General features: G+C 37.2%; 1 protein-coding gene across 9 annotated transcripts in view; it reads right to left on the bottom strand.

Annotated features, from left to right (window-relative positions):
• POU6F2 (POU class 6 homeobox 2) overlaps window positions 1-20,864 on the bottom strand; it is a 491,407-nt gene that overhangs the window by 365,029 nt on the left and 105,514 nt on the right. For all 9 annotated transcript variants that reach the window (XM_054687489.2, XM_016957297.4, XM_016957300.4 and 6 more), the window contains exon 2: window positions 17,922-18,093. In XM_054687489.2, coding sequence (XP_054543464.1) covers window positions 17,922-18,093 — 172 coding nt within the window. The remainder of the gene's footprint in view (window positions 1-17,921; window positions 18,094-20,864) is intronic.

Here is a 20,864-nt window from a genome sequence, read left to right as displayed (position 1 = left end):
TACCCCTTTTCCCATAAGGAAGCCCTAATTCTTTACTTCCCTTTAGGTAATTATAGCTGGACATAACTCTTTTCACTCCGTATATTTGTCCATGATGTTTGCCCTACCTGGGATGCCTTCTCTGTTCTAGCCTTGAAATATCACTTTTAGAAAAATGTCTTATCTAAGTGAAGCCTGGAGGTCATGAACATACCAGTACAGGGGTTCGCCAGTACAGGGGTTTGCCAGTACAGGGGTTCTCCAGCTCCAAGTAACACAAAACTACCCTGGCTTACTAAAGCAAAAACTAGAAACAGAGAGAAAAGAATTTGTGGTAAGGGTTTAGGATGGATCACAGAATTCAAGGAAAAAGCTAAAGATCTAGTTTTCTCTGAAGAGAAACTCCTCTTCCAGGAGTCAAGGTGGTAGAAACCAGTGGACATTTTCTAGGGGAACACCAGCTAGACACAGCCTCATGGCTTTTCAGTCTTTGGATCACTCAGTTCAAGAATTAGCTTCCCAGGAAAAAGCACTTTATTGTCTACTTTGGGCCATGTAACATCTCTTTGTCTAGAGGAAGATGGAGTGTCTTGATTGATCGTCCCACCAAGACTCCGTCTCCCTCCAATGGGAGAGGAGTCATTTGCCAAAGTCACATCTACATATTGTCCACCCAGTGTCCACTACAACAGGCGATGCTACCAACAAAGTCATGAGCTCTCATTATTCACCCCTCTAGCTTCTGTCACTTCTCTTTTAGAACACTTCTCACAATGACAAATTATTAAATTTCTGGATAATCATTGCTTAAGATTTGAGTTTCCTATGAAGTCCACGAGAGGAGGGACCAATTCTGTCTAACTTCTCACCATAGTCTCAGCACCTAGTCCAATACTTAGCACAAAGGTGCTCAATAAATATTTGTTGGATATGTGAAAAAGCACTTTATCTTTGTTTTGTTATTATTTGTTGATATATACAGTTTACACCACAGAACAAAGTTTTGGTCAACAACAGACTGCACATATCATGGTGGTCCCATAAGATTATATCTTATTTTGTATTGTACGTTTTCTATGCTTAAACACACAAATACCAACATGTTACAATTGGCTACAGTATTTGTACAGTAACATGCTATACAGGTTTGTAGCCTAGGAGCAACAGGCTGTACCATACAAACCTAAGTGTGTAGTAGGCTCCACCATCTAGATTTATGTAAGTACACTCTATGACATTCACACAATGATGAAATTGCCTAACAACACATTTCTCAAAACGTATTCTTGTCATTAAGTGACACATCACTGTATGTATGTGTGTGTGTATATATATGCACATGCATACATATATAAACATATGTATATATTTACCTCTGTCCCTAGATAGGATAGTAGACTCCTGTGGGTAGAGTCTATTTTCCCTTAATATTCAGTAAATATTGGCCAAGTGTGGATGATGTCCAGAAACATCGAATTCAGAAGCAGTTCAATTCAAAAAACATTTATCTGGCACTTAATATATGCAAGATCTATTGTCTGTCCTCTAGGGGCTAGCTACCCAGCAAGGAGGCAGACAAATGCACGAGTCATGATAATACTAGGCAAACAGTGGAAATGGCTGCAAAAGAGGCTGTAAAAAATGAGAAAGTAGTTGGAAAGCAGCAGAAGGCAAGAGTCATTGTAATGTTGGAAATCAAAAAGCTTAGCCAGAATATTTTGACCACAAGAAAGGGGGAAGAGCAACTGGGGACACACTTAATAGGTGTTAATTTTTGAATAAATTAACCTCTCAATAAATTCATTATAAGCGACTTAGACAGCACGTCAAGATATTAAATGGTTATTTGCACCTGGCCCTTTCACCTAATTGAAACTGAAGTGTTATCAGCTAACAATGTACTGCTCTGATGATTCTGTAGATTTTTTCATAAAGGCTGATAGCTGTTAGGAAAAAAGAAATACATCTCTGGAGGATCAGAAGACCAAAAAATAAGGTGTCCTTCCAAAAGATAGTGTAAAAGTATTGCCATTCTCATGAGCAAATTGTTGTAAAGAAAGCCTTAGAGTGAGGAAGCCTATTTTAATATTTTTAATTAAAAAGGTAAGCTACAATTTTGTTTTAAATTTTTTAATTGACTAATAATAACCATATATATTTATGGAATACAGTGTGATGTTTTGTTATATGTATACACTGTGGAATGATTAAATCAAGCAAATGAACACATCCATCATACCACATACTTATTTCTTTGTGGTGCAAACATTTAAAATATACTCTTTTGAGAATTTTGAAATATACAACACATGATTATTATCTATAGTTACCATGCTATTATTAACTATAGTCCCTGAAACATATTCCTCCTAACTGAAACTTTCCACCCTTTGACCAACATCTCCCCTTTCCCCACCCTAATCCCACAGCCTGCAAATTCTCAGGGATGTCAAAGACCGCAAAAATTTCAAGGACCCCAAGGAAGGAAGATGTTTGAACAACCATGGAACATATAAGAGAAATCTGTACCAAAAAAAAAAAAAAAAAATCTTGCCTAGAAAAAGCAATTCTCTTAAGTGCTGACTTTTAGTCAGGACTGATTACGAAAAGAATACACAGCCTGGCATGGTGGCTCACACTTATGATCCCAGCACTTTGGGAAGGCTGAGGCGGACAGATCACCTGAGGTCAGGAGTTTGAGACCAGCCTGGCCAACATGGCGAAACCCCGTCTCTACTAAAAATACAAAAATTAGCTGGGTTTGGTGGCAGGCGGCTGTAATCCCAGCTACTCAGGAGGCTGAGGCAGGAGAATTGCTTGAACCCAGGAGTTGGAGGCTGCAGTGAACCAAGGTCGCGCCATTGCACTCCAGCCTGGGTGACAGGAGCAAAACTCTATCTCAAAAAAAAAAAAAAAAGAATACACTTAACTTTTATAAAAATATGAAAAATTGGAAGGTCTAGATGGTGGTTGGAAATGAATGGTGTGGAAAGGCGGGTCAGAGCTGGGTGACAGGCTCAGTAAAGAAGGCTAGACCCAATTCATGCCATAGAATGAAGATGTGGATTTTCATTCCTGTGTACAATGTAGCCCAACCTTGTATTTGTTTTCCCAACATCATTCTTTCCACACTGACACTGCTCAGGGGTGCAGCCAAGTGGAGACAGATTTAAGTTTGGTTACCCAATGACAAAACCACAGAGGGAACAGTAATAACATCTGGGACATCTAAGGGGCGATACAGCTATAAATTCAGTGAGGAAAGTCAAAACTGTCACATTATATGAAGGGGATGGTCATTGCCACTGGCTTAAAAGAGAGTTTGTCTCTTCTACTTAACATTAACACAAACATGTACATTAATTCAATCTGAAACCATGATTTAATATTTTTCAATATCACAATATATTTATTGACATTGATCGACACATGTTAAATGAGTGGTTTTAGAAGTGCCAATGATTTCTAAGAAATGAGCATAGGGCATGAATATGTAATTAAAAATGTGTGGGGTTGCCACGGCAACAACAACAACAACAGAAAGATGTTCTTTTACTGATCCTGATGACTTTGGTGTATATAAGAGGAACTAGGTTTTACGGATCTCAACCAAAATGTGTAAATATTCCCAACAAAGGTTATAACATGTTTCCTCCCAATGATGGCTCCAAATGTCAATTTAAGCTACTTAAATATTCACAGCATGTTCAAACCCTTGGAAGTGTGGCACTGATAGATTTTTTTGAGGTTGCCATCTTATTTTTGGTTTGTTCCTTTTGAAAAATATATGAAAAGGGTTCATTCTTGAAGATTTGAAAATTCCAATTAAACATTGGCTATGAAAATTCCTTAAGGAATGAGGACTCCATGAATTTCTAGTTGAAGGCATGTTCCCATGCCTAACACATAACTAACTTTTTGAGAGAAGCACTTCCATTTAGGGGCAGAAAAGAGCTCTCTGCTAGGACAGAGAAGACCCACAATCTAGTCAAATCCCTTGCTTCCAGAGCAAAGGTTATGCTCTCTACATCTAGCTTGAGTTTTGGCTTTTACGGAGAAAGCTACGTTGAGAAAACAGATCTTAACGTTCAGAGCCCCTGCTGATCATTAATCTCTGATCCACGCTCCCAAGAGAACCCCCATCAGAATAAGTCACTTCTCAGACCTTGGAAAAATACGCATTGGGCTAAGAAGTGAGGGGAAGGGGCTTTCATTATTAAACACCATCATGTGCAGGCATCTTATTTGCCTTCCTTTACATAATCTTCAACATCCCATCAGATAGGTATTTTAACACTCATGTTTCAGAAGAGGAAACGGAGGCATAAGCTCATAGCCTTGTGCCTAGGTCAAGGGTGGTGATTCAAATCCAGGTTACCATCGTTCTGCAGCACCATTTTTCTAAAATCGTCATAACACTTCAATGGAATGTTTCTCTGTCTCTGAAATTTTCTGTAGTTTACCCTGATTAGGTCACAAAAGCATCCTATGAAAGATCTCTGGACATTTAACTAGAGACAAATGCTCTGTTCCCAACATGGGCAACAGTGTGGTCAAGGCAGAGAGATAGAAGTGCTTGGCCTGGAGCTGGCAAATTCCCTTGGAGGGAGGGAGGGACAGCGGATGCCCCTGGGAGGAACTCCACCCAAAGGCAGGCTGCCCCCAGGGTATCTGACCACACCACCAGGGAGAAAGGCATTTGCTGCCGCCCACAGACATCTGGCTTCATAGCACTTCTCAAGGCCAACATTATTTTTAAAATCGCTATTATTTGAAAGAATCACACCTTCCAACATTTTAAATTTAGAGAAGAGTGAGATGTGTAACTGCCCTGTTCCATCCTTGCTCACCACCTCACTTATGTACTCTCCATAAGATGAAGAGAGTGAACTATTGTCCCCTCTAGAACCTGCTTACAATCCATTTATGAGTCTGAATTCTTTCCTGAATGGACTTGAAGAGAAAGCAAAGACTGAAGAAGGGGTGTTGCCATTAGGAAGCAAAGATCCCCAGAACCTTTCTTTGATCAGGAGGACCCTTGGGGGCTCATGTTTCCTTATGGAGAAGCATGGTTACTTCCAAAGGCCACAATTTTTGTTGGTTTTATGGTATCTGCTGCCCAAAATTAATCAGATTCTTTCTAAACATAGCAAGTACATTTTCAACTCTTAACAACGTGTGATATTCATTGAGCTCTGGTTACATTCCAGGTACTCTATAGGCTTTTACATGTGTCATTTCACTTCAAGCTCAAGATTGCCCTGTGGCGTACCAGCAATACCTCCATGCAGAGATGGGGAAGCTGAAGCTTCAACATGTTATTACCTTACCCAGCCAGTGAAAAAGTGGTAGAGCCGGACTCAAGCCCACACAACCTGACTCCAGAGCCTTGAAGCACTACTTTATAGTATAAGACAATGGCCAGGTGCAGTGGCTCATGCCTGTAATCCCAACAGTTTGAGAGACCAAGGTAGGAGGATAGCTTGAGGCCAGGAGTTCAAGACCAGCCTAAGCAACAAAGTGAGACCCCCCCCCCATCTCTTGCAAATTAAAAAAAAAAATTAGCTGAGTGTGATGGTACACGCCTGTAGTACCAGCTACTCAGGAGGCTGAGGTGGGAGGATCGCTTGAGCCCAGGAGGTTGAGGCTGCAGCCATGATCATACCACCGTACTCCAGCCTGGGTGATAGAGCAAGACCTTGTCTCAAAAAAATAATAAAAATAAAATAAATAAATAAATGAATAAATAAATAAAATGTATTGGCTGCTGAAAGAACACATGTAAAAACGTAAGTAAATAAAAATTAAAAAATAAAAAATATATAAGACAAACAATTTTGGGAGGAGAATGAAGGCAGAAAAGACAGGCAGGAAGAAATAATCTAATTCATCCTCCCTTTGGACATGATTAAGAGACAATCCCTAAAGAAGAGCAATTGTGTTCCACGGCATATGCACCAAACCCTGTGAGGAAAACTTTGCTAATGTCATCTGTCACAAACTGCTTAATACTCCTTTCTTCTTCCCTACTTTTTGGAGATAATAGTTTTTTTCTCAAATGAGGTTTCTAACCAACAAACAACTCTTGAAAAGCATGGTTTTGAAGACTTAAAATTGCCTAAAAAGCTACCAGAAATGATCAAGTAAAATAGAATGTCAATGTATGATGCTGATTGTGGGCTATTTCAGGGTGGGGTCCCCATGTCTTGTTCAGTTTTGCATCTTCAGTATACCTCACAGTGGGTGAGCTAGGTGATCAATTCTATGTGGTGTCTTCTCTACTGAGTCCTCAGGACACAGCACAGCCCCCGCCACAGAGCAGGTGCTCAACAAACATTTATTGAATGGATCAATTCACTGTTCCATGTTGAACACATAAACTGTATTGAATAGAAAAAACTCATTTAATAAATAGGGCAAATTATGGGTTTTCACTTCTATTCTACACTGTAACTACACAGTATATATGTACCTCTCCTTTGTTTTGAAAGTGGCACAAAAGTAAGAAATCCAGTTTCAAAACACTTCACAGCAAGGAGAAAAACATAAGAAGTGGAGACAACAGAGAGTTGATGAAAATTCCTAGGAAAAGTAATTTCAAAGATTCAATATAGAAATGATCCCAGGATATCATGGTTTTATTTTCATCAATTGTTTTATTTTGAGAGGAAAAGATTGTTCTTCTAACTTCTATAAACATGCCCCCACCAAAATAGAATGTTTCTTTGTATGGCTTTGTGACTGTCAGAGAGCAAAGAAGGAAATGTGATGAATTTTGACAGAGAATAATAATAATAATAAAAACCCTTTTATTTATTCTTTAGTACCCTCTCTGGAAAAGGGCATATATACTAAGAATGGCATAAAATGACAAATATAATGACACTGTAATTTCAAAGAGTGCAAAATGTTAAAAACTTGATAACCATTGTAAAACAGCTTCATAATTAAATTTATATTGAAAATGTCATCACTTTTTATCTATATATTAAAGATATGAAATCAATTTTTAAAGTATTTAAAAAATAATTTCACATATATATTTGTTTCACCTGATATGCACAGTTGTGCTATTTTGCTTTTATGTTGCATGAAGTATTTCATTATAAGATAATTTCAAATATTGTTAAACTAAAAGCTTTACATCATTTTTATGTTCACTTGCTAAACGTTCAAACACAGCCACATTAAAACAAACCATTTTGGCTTTCAGCCATCTATTTTTAAATTTTAAGTCATTTTTTTTTCTAGGCTGCAAAAGTGTATTACCAGATAAACTGACAAAACATCTCAGCAACTAACATAAACGTGCAATTTTAATGCCTTCTAATCACACAAATCAATATGAGATTTTTGTACTTGTGCATGACCTTCTTCAAATTATCCCCCCATTTTGGCTGAATCAGAACGAGTGTGGGCTATTTGATAAAAAACCCTAAGTGTGTGAAATAAGAGCCCTCGCTTCTTCTGCCAGACTCCTCTTGACAGAAAGATGATAGAAGCATCACATCCCTGGGAGAGTAAATGCAAACTGACAAGAGATGAGCCTTTAGATGTTGAATATAATCTTGAATTGTGCTTGAAGTGTCTTATTATCTTGTCTTCTGATGTCTGAAGGGGTGGCTCATTGTTAGAAAAAGGAAAACCCTCGTGCATCTTTGCCATCTTTAAAAATTGTTTGGCCTTTAACAACTGCTTTTCCAACTAATGTCCATTTCTCCTGACAATAAATATGGCAGGTCGTCGGCAAGTGACAAACAATTTACTTTACATGCCACACTTTTATGGGTTTTGAGAGCTCATGTGGAAGTATTTTAAAAAGCCCATAGAAATTAGCAGTATTACAAATGTTAAGAGGACTGAGCTCTCCGTGCAGATACTGATGTGAAGTTACTCATCGTGGTTATTTCCTGCTGTTTCTGGTTCTATATCTCACTGGTGCCAGATTCAAAATTCAAGTTCTTTATTTATCATTGACTAAAAATAGCCAGAGAAAATGAAAGAGCAACAATCAGTTCTGACAGATTCCATAAAGGAAATGCATGAATACAGATTTCCAACACACATTGCAATATTCAGAATGGTATATTAAAAAATGCTTATTTCTAAGTAGGAGATCAAGATCAACAATGGGCTTGCTGCATTTTGCCTTTTATCTAAGAATCTTCGGCACGTTTTAATTTTTGCTGCCACTTTGGGTACCCCTTACCCTTTGCATCTACCATTTGTTTTGTGGTTCTTGTTTTAACTTAAAAGTTTAATGATGTTCCTGGTCAACAGGATTTCTTAGCAGCTAAATCACAGTCCTGCTAGTTTTCTGTCACCCAGCCAGATTTTGTGAAAGCTTTCAAGATCTTTTCTCAGACCTCCGTCACTCTAAGAATCCATAAGAATTCTCAAAAGGACCATAAACCGTTACAGGGTTCAGGTTATTGTATCATTATAAAAACATATTGATACACTACAGATGACAAGACGTGTAGCCACCATTCTAGGCTACTGCAACCACCTCGATGCCATCAGCAATCTCCAATGTGACCAGCTCTTTTTTTGTAAGCAGACAGCTGTAGACATTAATTCCTTTTAGAACACGAGGCATAATTTTTAACACTTTTCTGATGGCCTGCAGATTCCAGTTGGCTTGTTAGAAAATTACTAGGAGTACAGGATATAATTAATGTGAGAAGTAAATATTCAAACTACAGCAAAGAAATCAACTAGGCTACCTGAAAATTGGAGCAATTTCTTGGGTAAGGCTTAAGACTAAAACCTGCCTTCATCTTAGGAATCAGAATAAAATGAGCCAATCAACACTTAAAACAGTGACATATGTTCCTCCCAAAAGTTTGTGAAAGTTTTCCCTCATAATTGAGAGGATCCTTGTTCTGGATATTTACCCATTCATAGATTATAGAATAGTGTATGGATTTAATTAAATGGATCTGTTGAAATAGGAGTTTCATGCAATATTTTTTGCATGCTTCTCCTTTTGCAAATAGCAAGCGTCCTTTCTGACACATTTCTATTTTGCAATATTTTGGGAAATGAAGTAGGTATATTGAAAACAATGCCAGTTTTGATGAAGTGCATTTCACTCCCCACATGACTTCCATGTGTATACATTTTTAAATACAGGAACATGTGGGTTTCCATTTGACTTTTTATTCTCCTTTACCCTGGGTCAATTTGAGCAAAAAGTCATGTGCAATAATAATTTTTCATGCTTTTAAAACAGCTTCAAATATTTGCATTTTTAAATCATATTAACCCCTTAGCTTCTCTTCTGCTTTGACAGTGATGATTCCCTCCTGCAGGAAGTCACCCCAAATCATTAATTTGTAAAAATAAATCTTGCCATATTGGTATTAAAAGACAAATCACCACATATGTGGTCATGAAGAACTGCAAAAGGAGATTAATAATACCACATTAATAGTAAATGTTTAAAATATGATTTCTTTATTGTACACCAATCACTCACTCTACCTTGATATATAGGTGCATAGAATCCTTACAGGAATGTGTAACAAAAAATTGTGCTTAATAACTATTGAATAAAATGCCTTTGACTTAAAAAAAGAAAAGGATAAATATTCATATTGTGATATATGTCTATCCCAGAAATAGACAAATATTTAGATTCCCAATATTTAGATCCCAAGAGTCTTCCCTAGCTTGGGTAAGTTGGTATGCTTTAAAAATACATATATTTTCTATAAGTCAAGTTGTCCAAAAACCCCAGATTTCTTTACTGAATTAAACTGCGCAAATCCTGAGGAATCTTCTTGTCTCCCGTGCTCAGTAAATAGCAGCATCGAAGAAGACACTGGAACTTGGATTCTAGCCCAAGTATAGCTGAAGCAATACTACAGTATAATTAGTTTCCCTTTTTTGGTAGGCTATTAATTTTGATAAATTTATCAGGGAACTATTTTTTAAATATACAGGAGAAGTACATTTGAGTGATGGATGGATAGCATGAACTAAAAGAAAGCTTATTATTATAAATAAGTCTTTGTTAGTTTTATAATAGAGAAAATACATACATACCACAGATTCAGTAAGACAATTTGAAGCATTATATGTGCATGAAGAAAATATGGAGAAAAGCAGACCATAGACACACACAAATATTTTATACAGATAGCATTACACTTTTTTCACTGTGCACTCACAGTGCCTAAGAAAGAAAATATAGGGAAACAAAAATAAAGTATGGAAGTGGTAAGGAAATGGATAAATTAGCATTGCTATTTTAAAACACTGTGTTAATATCAGTCTTTAAATATGAATTTCTTGGCTTTCACAAACTTCTGTCATAATTATGCTTTTTTTCTCATTAATAGGATGAAATTAAAGAAATACAAAATATTTGGAAGGTACATCAGTCAATCCCAAGAAACACTAATTATTTTACAGGAAAAGATGAAACACTAAGAAAACTACTTAATGCCAAACAATATATGGCAGGATACACGTATTCATTAAATTGTGAAACTGTTTCATGTTGGCTATCATTGGGACATCATAAGTATCCTAAAAATACCTTCATATTCTACTTCATTCGTGAGCTAAACTAACAGGTTTTATTTTGGTTATTTACTAAGAACATTTTCAACCATCTTAATGAATGCAGATTTCATTATACAGTCCCATTTTCAAATGGTCTTTTGTATAGCAAATCTCTGAAGCATTTAGTTCATGTATAATTATATTACTTAGTTTCTCTAATTATAATCTGATCATTTTTCCCTTATATTTTCAAATAGTTTTAATGGCAGTGTGGTCCTCCAATAATAGTGACTTGCTTTGACTATTAGTTATATTGTTCCAGGTAGCTAATTTTTTAATTTAAAAAAAATCACAATATATTCTTGTTACATATAAGACCTTAAAATCACTTAAGAAGGAAAAACTATAAGAGAAGTTTGGGCATGGATTTTCTTTTCCATCCTCAAATAAAATATAGACATTCATATAACATACTAGGAAATTTTTTAAAGTGGAAGCTAATTATTAAGAAGCGATCTCGGGGGTATGCATCTTGGTTAGGTAGTTTTAAAAAACTATCCTGAAATACTTATAAAACAAAGTTAATTTCCATTTCTCTGCGAATGACAAACTTTCTTTAGCCTCAAGAGATCTAATGTTATTCTTTCTGACCTCTGCATTCACACTAAAAGGGCTTAATCCATTTTTGATAGCTCATAAAGTGTCACAGCACAGAGTAGGAGATGTCTCCAAACAAGTCCACCCTTGTTTCATTTTTATGAAATCTGACTTTGACAATCAGGAGGTGAAAGTTTACATTGAAAAGATTAAGAATCAGATCAACATGTTTAATAATCGACTTCATCAGAAGCCCGCATATTGTCAAAGCACAGATACTCCTTTATGAATAAATATTACTTGAAGGTATTCCCAAAGAAAAGCCCAGTGTTGATAGATTTAGAAGCTCATTCAGAGTCATAGCATGACAAAGTATATGTTCAACTACAAAATACCATATAAAAAATTAAAACAAATTATGCTTACTTGTTTCTCAAAGAAAAGACATTTGAAATTTAAAAAGATAAACATTTAAAAAGTAAGACTGAAATGGCATGAATAAAAGAAAAGCTGAACAAAAACGCCAGCTAAGTACAGAACCCAGGAAGACAACAAACAAGAAAATTCCAGAGCCAGGCTGGATATTAAAGAGAAACCCATCCGCTGGAGAATGGCAACTGTTACTATGAGCTTTCTCTAGCTACCTCTGCCTTTGGATATTTTTTAAAAATTTATTAACCTGACAGCGGGAAACTTTATACAGATTGCCCCCTGACAGGGTGCCAGTTTGGTATAAACACTTTGCTATCTTTTTCTTTAGGATAAAAAATCAAGAAACATGTTAAATGGAGCCAGGTGCATATTTGGGCAAATGTGCCTGCTTCTCTGATTGCCTCTGCATTCCCAGGGAAGGCCTGAATAATCAGGGCAGCCCAGTAGCAGAACTGAACCTTCTACCCTTCCTCTTCACATTTACTTTCTTTTTAATGTGTGAATGTCTGATGTATTATTAATCCCCAAATATAAACCAGCAAGGTCGTCAATCAAAGAAAGTGCCAGTTCTCTCACAAATTAACTGTTGGCTGTCTCATAACAAACAAGGTCCACTTGAAATGGTCAAGTGAAATCTCAACGTTGAAGTGGGAGAAAAACGTATTTGGTCAATTCTTGAGAAGGGGAATGCTAGCTGTATAATTAAAGCAGGTAATTAAGAGCGAAAGCAATCTTCTTAAGGGCTGAGACTTGGGAGCTTGAATCTGGAATGCACCTCTATTTATTAATTATGACATAAACTGGGCTGGGTGAACTACAAAAACACTGTAATACCATGTAACCTTTAAGTCAGAAACATCCAAGACATTCAAGAGACTAAAATGGGATCATTTGAAGGAGGGATGATGTACAGATTAATGTCATTTCTAATACCTTATTTCCTGTTGTTTTTAGGACCATTTAATGACAACAACAAAATATAAGAATTACAGTAATCAAAATAAAAGGGGAGAAAAAAGTAAAACCATATCAGTATTTTGACTTGCTAATATGCTACCATGGAGTATCCTTGGACACTGCAATATTGAACTTCCTGCTTTAAACAGAGGCCTGGCCTGAGCACCCCAGGCATAGCAAAGAGCTAGCAAAGGCAGGCACAAGGGAAGGTCCCCACTGACGATTCTGACACATATTGTGCACTGTCCCCCACTGAAGTGCACTTAGAAATGAGCAGCTCCACAAACAAATATGGTGAAAAGTTTGAACACCAGTGCCTCTCTCTATGGATTTATTTTTATTTCAAAGCTTACAAATGAATGTTATTTAAAGTGGATTTATTTATCAATGCAGCATTACAGTGGTTTTTCTGGGGCGGGGCGGGGAATCTACTAAACTAAAATTGTCCAAATGCACACAGCCTCTCACTGATTTTTTAAAAAATACCCCAGTGCATTAGACTTTCTTAAATGGAAGAACTGTATCCAAATGTGCATTTTTTTTTCACTCAAGTAGTCAGCAGCATGACAAGGGCTTGTTTGACTATTAAACCATAAATGATTTTTGACAAATACCTTATGTATCTCACTTACTTCCACAAATACAGGTTTCTACAGATTTCTTTTAAATAACTGTTTTTGCATAAATCTATTACCAAATTATTTAGTTGATTTAAAAAATACACTTTTAATATTTCTTTAGCAAAACTTTCTTTGGTGAAAAGGGGTATAAATTTTCAATTGATATAATATAGAAACTTTAAAAAATATAGAAGCATGATACATATTTTAAATAAATACATTTCTCTAGGGAATTTACCTCATCACCTCCAAGCTAAATGCCTCTTGGGTTTAAGCTCTTGGTACTGATTACTGGCTCCAGAATAGTTAATCAGAATATTATAAATACCCAAGGTACTGAAGCCTGGAGAGAGACGTTTAAATAAAGTAATGAAGACAGTGATCCCATAATGAAGGCCTCCACTGATGCACGGGCATGAGGCAGCCTCACCCCCAAATGCAGTCCCCATAATGCCCTGCAATGACCTCCACGCTGACCTGCAGAGACCACTGTCTCAAGGGGTGACAGACAATTTAGTCCTTTATCCTTTTGTCATTGAAAGCGACTCCACTGCCATAAATTCTAATCAAGTCAAACTGGATGGCAATTTGAAAGAAAAAAATCTTATAATGCATGTTTCTGTGAGAAAGATCACAGAAAGGAAAAGAAATACACAATATAGTACATTCTATAGCATGGAGGAATCCCTGAGCCAACTTTAAGGCCTTTTTCAACAGCTCACAGATAAATGGCATTGAAAATACCCACTCTTACAAGTATCATTGCATGCAATTTCTTTTATCCTAGGAAAGCACAATATCAGAAGAGAAAATCAACCACAAATTTTTTACTTTGGATGCAATGCTTATACATGGTTTTGTAGTTCCATCTCAGCTCAAGGTTCTTAGCTGTGTGCCCAATTCACGCACAGTGTAGTACAACTGAGAAGCCGGCCACCGAGACTAACACAGCCACCCAAGATAGCTGGGACTTAAAGGAAAGAAATCATGAGGTTTAACTTCAAACAATAAACATTTTCCCAGGAGAAACACTGTTAATAAATCATCTTTCAAATCTCAAATATATATGGGAGAAAATATTTAGGGCATGTTTTATGAGATTTCACTTCTTCGGCTGAGAGTGCATGGGAAAACTTTAGCACACATATTTTTTCCAAGGATATATATTACTTTTATCCTTTCCGCGGTCATTTTCCCAACCAAGTTGTTGATGCTACCATTTGAATTTTAGCATCCAACTTGACTGAATGTGGAACACTGAATTCTTGATGGGCATAACTAAAAGTGAAGCACCACACTGACACGAGTACTATAAATGTCACTAGAGAAACACAGCAACCTCTTCCCTTTAAGATTGTTTGCCAAAGGCCAGTTTTGAGAATGGTTTCCAATATGTACATCACTAGTCACATATTAAATGACTGGCTCTATGTAGCATCACTCATCTGATCACACAGCTAAAGCCCTGTGAGACACAGCGCCAGATTCTCTGATAATCCCCCACCCCCAACCACATGCAAGCCTGTTCTCCTCTATACTGTTTCTTACAGCTCAGAGCTTAGCATAATACAGTCATGAACTGAAAAAGGAGATAGTTATCCTACAGGCTTTAGAAGAATAAATAATGCATCACTTAATGATATCACAGAGAACTACCTAACCACATGTTTCTCAATGAAATGTGGATTCATCTCTCCTAAGTGTACTTTAGTTTCCATGGCTGTTCAAGTTAAGCAAAACGTTACCACTGATGTAATTACTTTATAAAACACAAGGGCCCTTTTCTGAACTTTCTACTTAGGCTGGCATATGGCTTCTCCTTTCTCCTTCTGGTATTCTGAGCTGCTCAGAGCACTGAAACATTCTGCACAGTATGTTTCCCTTTGGATGCTGTTAAGTGCAGAGGTGCAATTTAAGGAGAGGCATAAAAGGCCCAATGGTTCCTGGAATTTCCTTTGTTTATCCATAGAGGGCATCAGTATTAGCCTTTCTCCTGCAGTTTTGGGCTGAAGGTACCATACTGTGAGGGAAACAGACTTGTCCTCTGGACTGCTAATTTGAACAGTACACAGATGGGGGAAGAGGCTTCAACGAAATCCATTTATACTGAAATTTCAGGTACAATAAAAAAACCCTGAGCTCTGCTTGTCTCCTGTTGTTGGTTAATGTCTCTCCATGAAACTAAACATATCAAGATGCACATGATTTGTCATAATCTGGCCATCTCATTAGAGAAGCCCAATTTTCAATAATACGGTATATATATAGAAGAATGACAGTTTGAGAAAGAGAGTATATTAGAAAATTATTGTTTAGATAAAAACATAGATGCTGTCAACTATTCAGGAAGAATGCAATTCTTCATTATCAAGTAAAGGGTACAATCAGGACTACATCTAAAAACAAAAAACAGACTTGAACATATGCATATCAAAGAAAATAATAGTTCCCTAAATTGTGTTGCCAAAGTTGCTAAAAATTCTGGGACAGAATTATTCTGGAAAGTTTTAGTCAGTTACGTAAACTAGAATTGCTAAGGCCAAGTCCCAGTAATATTAAAGAGTAAGAGCAAAACAGGCCCCCGCAAAGGAAACCTTATGAGAATATTAGAGTGTCTTCCTCCTGATCCTTTCTATTCTTTCTTTCTCATATTGTCTCCAATTTTTTCTCAAGTTCTCAAAACTGTTAATCTACTGATTTCTTCTTGATCTAATTGGAAACTGGGAAATACTCACATTGTGTTTGAAAAACAGTCTAGAGACCAAAGACAATTAAGTGAATTCAAAAGGAATGTAAGATGTAGGTTTTGCTGTGTTCTCTCACACAAACTCAGAAGTTGAGAATTTCAAAATGAAAAGTGGATTCCTTCTAAAATCCATTATGATTTTAACATTAAACTACGAATCCTTAGTAAATGCCATTAAACTTTTAATTCAAATCTCTTTGACCCTCTTGGAATTTTGAAGCTTTTTTCTCTACACATGCAAATCAGTAAGACGTAGCATAACAAATCTATAACAGTGTTCAACACTGGGAACCCCAAACAAATGAAAAAAATCAATCACTCCTCTTCTGGACTACTTGAAAGAAAACAAGTTGGAGGTCCAAGCTCAAGTCTACAAAATCCATTTACTTTTACTTTAAATGCATGCAAAGTTTAGGAACAAAAAGGTATTATCTGTAGCTTGTTGAACTCAAAATTGATTACTTTTTAAAAGTCAAAGTGCTTACTTAGCATACTCAACATTAGAGGGGCATGGGCATGGCTTTTACCTTTCTGTAATTTATCATTTTATCTGACTTTTCTCACTACCCTCCTAAAATTGAAGTGAAGGTTTTAGTACATAATTCTTCCTATATGGATAAAAACTTACACTATAAAAAAATTTCTTTAGGGTGAAAATGCTAAAACTCTAATGTACAGGTTTGGAAATTCATGTCAGAGGTGGCATTGCTGCTTTTCAAAGAAGGGATGCTACCAAAATTTCTTGAAATTGGAATCTAGTATATTGTTAAGCATAAAACAGTATTGTACCCAGAGAAGATCTGAAAAGCAGAGTTTCTCTGTGACATCTCTCCAATGTTTGATTAAGCATTTAAAATTAGGGAAAAGCTTGTCTGTTGAAGCAAGCTAGCCTAGAGTTGCCAAACTCTCAGGGCAGCTTGCTTTCTGTCGGTTAAAATAAATAAATAAATAAATTAATTAATTAATAAATAAAGCCTGTGTTTCAAGCCAAATTGCTGACTTTCTTAACAAAGTAGTAGTCTATGTAATGATTTTTTTTTTTGAAGTTCAGGTGCTTGACTGTTTCTTACCTGAGACCAAGCAGTACTCTGCCTGATATATATATGTCAGGTTAGTATGTATATATATGTCTATGTGTGTGTGCACACACACGCACTTGAAAATAATTAAAAGCAAACGTTTCAGGAGCAATTGTTCTGAAAACCTAACGTCACTCTGTACCCTAAAGTGCTTCTCCAGCAGAGGCATCCATTAACATCTATCACTCAGGCACGCGCCTCAACAACCCGCTCCCCTTTCTGATTAGAGATCACAGTTGCATGAGTTGGCTTACAGAGTGTCATCTGTTTGAATGACAGATGTCTTTGCTGGAGTGGCACTCTGCTTGTTCTTGTTTTGTTTATGAAACAAAGATTCCTAAAAGGTCTTGGGCTGCCTCTACTTTTAGTTATGATGCTATAAACACAATGTGGAAAAGGAGAGGGATAGAGGAGGGAATCAGAGAACCTGTTTTCTTTCCTCATCACCTTTTTAAAAAAAGAAGAAATATTCATTCTGATTGTGATGACACAATGTTATTTCTCAGAGCAATTCCTGTGTCCACCTTTGTTTACCTGGCATAGCACGACTTGTATTGATATTTTTCAGTTCTCCTCTCCCATCTTTAGACGACAGATAATGTCTTTACTCACCTTCCCCTTAACAAAAGGCTGCGAAGCAACCTGAAACTGAGTCGATATTTACTCAATAAATGTTAACCAATTCTCACAATGGAACCGATTTCCTGATTATTATTACCACTTTCTATTTTTTTCCAAATAATTTCCAGCCTGGGGACTCTAGCAATATTTGACAAGTCAAAATGGGCAGCGAATAAGTTCCTTGTTGGTAAAAGTTTGGAGGACATCCTCCTAGCCGGCTGGAATCAGCTTCAGTGGCTTAGCATGTCCAAGATGCTCCTTTTTAGTACTTAACGGGAAAACTGAATGAACAACAGAAAAAAAGGGGGGGTTGGGGGGGTTGGATTGCTCTTCCGGACAACATGGTAGTACTGAAATGAAATACCTAGACAGACTTACCGAAGAGCTTGCTGGGAGTGTCCTCGCTGTCATTTGATTCCACAGGCGCAAGCAGGGGCTCATTCAGCTCGCTGTCTGAAGTAGCAGCCTTGTCCTCACCTCTCAACTCCGCATTCATTTCACTCCGCACTGACAGCAAGGGCTTACTGACTTGTCCAGCTATCATTGGATCCTAGGATGGGCGAAAAGAGTGAAGGGGAGGAAAAAAAAAGTGGCAGCTTTAGAGTGCGTGTCCTCTCTCTCCCTCTCCCTCTCTCTTCTCTCTCTCTCTTCCACACACACTCTCCCTCTCTCCTCTCTCTCTTATCTCTGGCTGCTCCCGCTGTTATTGCTGGCTGCAGTCAAGTGAAGAGCTATTACAGATCCGATGAGTTCTCCATTACTCCCCACCCTATTAAAGCTCAACTAGCATGTGAGAGATTCAGGAGGCTTCCGAGGAAAAAAAAAAAAAAAAACTTCTTTGAAAGCAACCTAACCAACACAGCTTTAATTGTGGGATATGCTTTTGTGCGAATGTTTTTACACCTTGTTCTGTCTTTAATGCAGTAAGAAAAAAGAAAGTGCTGGGCTTGTACTTCAGCAATATACTAAAAAGGAAGAGCACCCTATGGAGGAACCACGGGCTATTTTAAGAAGCCTTCTCCCCGGGGGAGAAGCAATTAAACCCTATCCCAAGAGCAGAGAAAAAAAGATAGGGAGAAAAGAGACCTCGAAAGGCTTTCAATGGAATAAAAGATATTTCTTATGTAAATTCTATAAGCACCCTTAGAAGTTGGCTTCACTGGTCCCAGATTGGGAACCGGAGCTGACCCCAAATCAAATGAACATTTTAAAGCAAATAATACACAACACAATACACGAAAATTGATTTAAATTTTTTTTAAGGAATTGGGAAAATACTTACAAACTGTGTTCAATAATTCGGATACCTAGAGCATCGTACACCCAGAGCATTAAAGAAAAAGAAAACAAAAATCGCCTTCAGAAAAGACAAACTTTACCCCCTAATTATTTAGATCTGCTTTATCTTCAGTTCATTAAGGAGGGCATTTTAGGATCAGAAATATTTTCCAAGTGTAGTCTTTTATTCCATTTGCAAACTGAGATGCATAATATTGTTTTGGCACAATATCGGATGCAGAAGGAAAGGAGAGCAAGAAGTGCCCTTTTTGTGAGATCTGGGAGCTATTTATTGCCAAGTTCATGCCTAAATGGTTCCTGAGCAGGAAACAGGTGACCAGCACAGAAGCAGGTGGGGCGGCATGCTCCCGGGTCCCACCATTGCATTGGTTGCGGTATGCCTGTTTTTTTTTTTTTTTTAATGTATTCATGCTTGAAAAGTGAATTTGATATGACACATGATAATCTATGAAAATGTTAATCAATACAAATAGTTTAAGCTGTCATCAAATGCACTTCTTTAGTCAATACTCATACCATTGAAAACAATGTCACTGTCACCAGGGCTTAATTTGCACAGCACTTAAATATTGGACTCTGTGCATCAATGCACTTCTTCAAATACTGTAGGTAAACACATTTTCTCCCTATTTAAGGCTGAAGCACTCAGCACGCATTTAGCTGAGCCGAATCCTCCCTTTTGAATACCTTGATAGGTCCACTGGAGGGCAAAATTAATACTTAATTGAATCTCACAGTCATCAAAATAATCAATACTTTTTTATTATTTATTCTTTACAGTCTGTTGACTGTTTCAAACCTCTGAGGGAATGGTGGAAAGGATTCATGGCTTTGAAACACTGTCATTTAACAAGGTAATTTTCAGTGGGGCATTAGGGGTTGTGAAACATATAATAAAACAAAAATGGTGGCTTATAATAGGAAGAAAGAAAAGAATTATATTTCTGCCATCTAACAAAACAGGATAAATAAAAAAGCAAGTGCAGAGAGAGAGAGCGAGAAAGGAGGGGGATGAGGGAGAGAGAAAGACTGGCTTTTGAAGGGTTTTATCATATCAAGAGCAGAGCCGAGCTTTCATAATGCTGACATTTCTCATCCTGACAATCCTAAACAAGTGGAAAGGATGAGATCGCAGATATCATCTTTCATCACATTCCCCAGCTTAAGAACCAACATGACAGCTCCTTTCCCCTTTACACTGTTAATTACTAAATAAAATACTACTCTCTGTCAGCACCAGATTATTGCAGATAGCAACCACAAACATTTCTCCATTGTTTTCCCCCCTCAGAAATGGCGATACCTACCTTGAACTCTTTAGAAAAGAAATTAGACTTGTCTCACCATATTGTAAATATTTGAAATATAATCAATGTAATCAATGTGGTCGATTCACAGTATTGTCAGCTTGAATTTGCTAGTGATAGATTTGCATTTTGTTTACTGGGTCTTGTTGCTGGGATTTGGAGCGCTTGAAACTTGGGGGAGATGGGGGAGGCAGGCAGAAGGGAAAAGAGACACACAATTCTCAAGATTTCTCTGGATCTCTTTCCTAAATATCTAAGAAAGCATGCATGTTCGAGTTCTGATTCAGTTGGTGGGTGGGTGGGTAGGGAAGGGAACAACGCTCGTTGGTTGACCTCGTGGCATTCCTAAGTATACTCGTCATGTGATGTCAAGATCCCAGGCTTACATTCTAGTCTACTCTTTTTACTTTTTAAAAGGTTGAATCCTCAATCTCTCTAATCTAAAGGAAGGGGTGTGACCTATACCTTTGAGACACCCAGTCTCTGTCGCTGTACTGCTCATCTGAGCATTTTTTAAGATAATGTTAATGATAAACTTATGTTGAGAATAGCAGTCTTATGATAAATCAGACATGATTATTAATGTGCCAGTGAATATCTGGGTAAACTTAAGAAAGAATATTCTACTCTTGCTTTATTTGTGAAGGGTCAAACTGAAACCCGAATCACACTGACGAGCTGAAATGCAGCTGCTGAGTTCAAGTGTACTTAAATC

The sequence above is a fragment of the Pan troglodytes genome, chromosome 6 (genome assembly GCF_028858775.2).
Source record: "Pan troglodytes isolate AG18354 chromosome 6, NHGRI_mPanTro3-v2.0_pri, whole genome shotgun sequence".
Lineage (NCBI taxonomy): Eukaryota > Metazoa > Chordata > Mammalia > Primates > Hominidae > Pan > Pan troglodytes.
This window is presented reverse-complemented; position numbering and strand designations above follow the sequence as displayed.